Here is a 3,726-nt window from a genome sequence, read left to right on the forward strand (position 1 = left end):
GTAGCAGCCCTAAATTTGAAATTTTACAATTTCATGTGATAATTTGATTAGATGCACATTTTTTGTTTATGTTAATTTTTCTTGAATTAATTTAACATTACGTTGTTGTAAAATATTTTTATAAACATTTTATTAAAAAAATTCAAATCTTGACACCAAATGTTTTTCGCTTGTCGACGAAGTTTCCAAAAAACACTACATTCAAAACCTAGATTTTGTTTTTGGTCATCATTCAAAACCTAAATTTATGCTTGTCTTTTTACCACAACTTGAAAAATGATTGCGAGATACCAAACAAGCCCTTGAGAAATAATCCACAACGTTTGAAATTTTAAGGGGAGACGTCGGTCATTACCCATGTTTGTGTTTTTCACGTTTGTAAAAGGCCATGTGCGCTGGGAGTTTGGGACAGCAGCAAGCAAGTTGTTGGGCCAGCTGCAGGCGAGCCGTGGGAGGGGACCAGGATTCTCTCCGGATCCTTTTTATGAGGATTCAGAGATTAATTAATCGTGTATGTTCATTGCATTTCGCACGATCAATTTTAGTTAGATATTTTTATATTTAATTTTAAATTTAAAATATAAAATGATTTCTAACTGTAAAATGTACGATGAACGAACACAATTAATTGATCATCCGGATTCCCACAAAAAGAATCCGAAGAGGATCCTATACTCATTTTATAGGGTGAGTGTTCTTATTTAGGAACTCTGCTGGATGGATTGAGTTTGAGCTGGAATTCATGCTGACATATACATTAATGTTGTGCTTACTAACTAGTATGCGAACTTACGAATAAAAGTAAACAACCTCATGATTAACTTTCTGTTAGCTTAATTAAGTTCAAACGAACTAACCAAATTCGGGCACATATGAACAACAGATGGATTACTAATCCCAGGTTCAAACTGATACGACATGAAATTAACGTTGATGTCTATAAAAGCATAGATGAAAGAAAACTAGCTTAATTAATTACTCCTCTGAACCTTAATCTCCTTGCTTTCCCTTAATCCTCCGTTTCATTGCTCTTGGCGGCCTTCTTTCATTTGAGCAGATTGACAAGTCTTTGAAGAGCCACATTAGGATCATCATTTTTCATCAGTTCCTCAGCAACCTCTGCCGGGGTAATCTCTGTGCTCTCTATCAGCGCTTCAATTTCTCCGCAGAGGCGATGACGGTTGTTTTCTTGAATGCCAAGGTAGTTGGAGGCCAAGATCCTGAACCCAGCTGCGGTGCAATAGGACATGTAAATGTGCAGGTCCATTCGACCTGGACGCAACAATGCAGGGTCTAGCTGATCCTTGTGGTTTGTTGTGAACACGATAATTCTCTCGTCGCCGCAGCTCGACCACAGCCCATCGGTGAAATTCAGTAGGCCTGAAAGTGTCAACTGCTATATCCAATTTGTCATAACATGTCAATGCATCATTATTAGGGGTGGGTTCGAAAAACAAACACAAAAAAAACAGCCAAACTGAGGCTTAAATAAAAATAAAAAAATAAAAAGTCGAATAAAAAGAAATCCGAAACGAATCGAACCAAAATGAACGTAATATAATATCATCTTCACCTAGCTTTATATGTGCAATGCAAGCCTTATCCCAATGCATATAAAATTTTGTGCCTTTCAACCAACTGATTTTGTTTCAGAATTTTTACTTTAATCTACTGTATTAGAGCATGCAAATTTGTTACTTAATGTTACTCAGTATAATTGAGCTACATTAGATAAGCGTCTCGATGATTCTGATACTATGTTAAATTGAGTTATAACATCTATTCCAAAGTCATCTAGCTAACAAAGAGTTACAAACAACAAGATTTGACGATAGTAAAATACTATTCATCTAAGATTATGGATTGAAGGTTTAGTTAAATGTCCACTAAAAATTAGATTAGACTAAAAAAAATACGAGAACTATTTAGGACTCTAACCTTGTTAGAAGTAGATCGTTGAGAGATATCTTGAGACCTTTTATTCGATTCCCGGTTCTGCATATCCACAGAGCAATCGATATCCTCAATTACCAAAATCGAACGATTTGTCGTGGACAACAAAATCCTCCTCAGCTCATTGTTGTTTTGAATGCTAGTGAGCTCCAAATCATACACATCAAACTTGAGATAATTAACCATAATCAAGCTGGATTTTCCGGTCCCGGGCGGACCGTACAGCAAGTAGCCTCTTTTCCAAGCCTTCCCCACCTTCTTGTAAAACTCCCTCCTCCTCACAAACCTCTCCAAATCCTCCACAATCATCTTCTTCGTCTCAGGGTCCATCACCATCGTGTCGAACGTAGACGGGTGCTCCAGATTCACCGAACCCCATGTGCACCTGCCTTTGAAATCAATATCAGACATTAAATGGCGGAAATAAAGCTGCACAACCCTTTGCTCTTCTTTGATGGCGTCAGCCCTAGCAAGTACGTAGGGGAAGTAGGACTCCATCACTTTGTCTTTGTGTTTTTTGTGGAAGCTCAGCTCGAACTGACGCTGTTCAACACCAGACTTTTCCTTCCTCACCTTGAAACGCCACGTCAGATTCACATTGTCAAAGGCGTCTTCGAGCTGTCCGTTGTTGTCAAGGGCGAGGCTGACGTTCTTTTGCCGGATATTTTTTCCAACACGGAAGCGGTGAGTGGAAGGAGCAATGTTGTTGATGGTCCGGAGGTAGACCTCGGCGGTGGCGTAGACCTGGTTGCGTGCGGCACCGGAGAACTCTTCTATGACGAGAGTTATGGAGGAGAAAGGGGTACTGAAAAGGCTAGAGAGTTTTGAGAAAATGTATGAGCGGAGGGGCTGTGGGAAGAGTGTTAAACTTATTCCAGCAATCAGATTCAGTTACATAAACCACAACCAAGATCAAAACACAGAACACTAATCCTTATAAAGTGAAACATACTAACCTGAAGAATTTCCATTGGAAGCAGCCATGGATGTTCACTGTTAATCCAAACGCAGCAACTCTTCTTCTCTCTGTCAGGATGCTTTTACTCTAACCAAGAATAGGACTTAGTTCCAACAAAAGCCCGCACCTGTGAGAGGAGAGAATGCCATATATATATATATATATATATACACACACACACACATATCCTTCTCATATTAGCATGTGGATTCCCTATTAAAATCCTTATGGGAAACAACTTATGTTTTCCTATATCAGTTTCCTACTGCAATAAAATCCTTTATTGACAAGAACTGATATTCATCTTCATATAAGACTTTCTTATCCTTATTGGATTTGAATAGCTAATGCCCGATCATCTTATCTCATGTTTATACTTTTACATTCTCCCACTTGAACATGGGATAAAAATCAAACATAGCTTTTACCAATCATAAGAAGTGATCACATAGCCTTATCCAAGATTCCACCATCATGACCAATGTCTCGTTACATCTCAAAATACAGGAACCAAGATTCTCAGACTACAACCAAAATGCAGTATTAAATCTAAGCTCACATGTACTCAATTTGTAAATATGACTCATGATTCAAAACAACATAAACAGTCCAGATTATGCTTCCACTTTTCAAAAGATCACATCACATAACAATCTTCATTGAAAAGCAACATTTTAAAGACTGAAATACAAAATTCATTAACTATAAACTTTAAAACAGACAAACTGTTTTTCCAAAGTATCAAATGAATCTAAACTTCTAACATGGTCTATCTCCAATACTACAATACTTTCAAAACTTAAAGCATTCAGTCT

The 3,726-nt window shown here is 37.7% G+C and overlaps 1 protein-coding gene across 1 annotated transcript; it reads right to left on the reverse strand.

Moving 5' to 3' along the window:
* Positions 1–805: 805 nt before the first annotated feature.
* On the reverse strand, positions 806–2,937 carry LOC125473014 (AAA-ATPase At2g18193-like). The gene is made up of 3 exons (XM_048575230.1): positions 2,906–2,937; positions 1,939–2,821; positions 806–1,393 (listed from the first exon to the last, which is right to left on the reverse strand). Exons 1-3 carry the CDS (start codon positions 2,935–2,937, stop codon positions 1,046–1,048), a joined length of 1,263 nt encoding a protein of 420 aa, XP_048431187.1. The 3' UTR covers positions 806–1,045.
* Positions 2,938–3,726: the final 789 nt, after the last annotated feature.

This window comes from the organism of the source record quoted next, unplaced genomic scaffold (assembly GCF_019419815.1).
Source record: "Pyrus x bretschneideri cultivar Hongxiangsu unplaced genomic scaffold, Pyrus_bretschneideri_v1 Contig8, whole genome shotgun sequence".
NCBI lineage: Eukaryota > Viridiplantae > Streptophyta > Magnoliopsida > Rosales > Rosaceae > Pyrus > Pyrus x bretschneideri.

What these genes read in the sequence shown, in the direction of transcription:
- LOC125473014 (XM_048575230.1), bottom strand. Translation starts at nt 2,937, where the DNA reads ATGGCTGCTTCCAATGGAAATTCTTCAGGTTA. An exon ending in AATGGAAATTCTTCAGGTTA is followed by an intron (nt 2,822 to 2,905) that starts GTATGTTTCACT and finishes TGCTGGAATAAG; the next exon opens with TTTAACACTCTTCCCACAGC. An exon ending in AACGATCTACTTCTAACAAG is followed by an intron (nt 1,394 to 1,938) that starts GTTAGAGTCCTA and finishes TGGATATAGCAG; the next exon opens with TTGACACTTTCAGGCCTACT.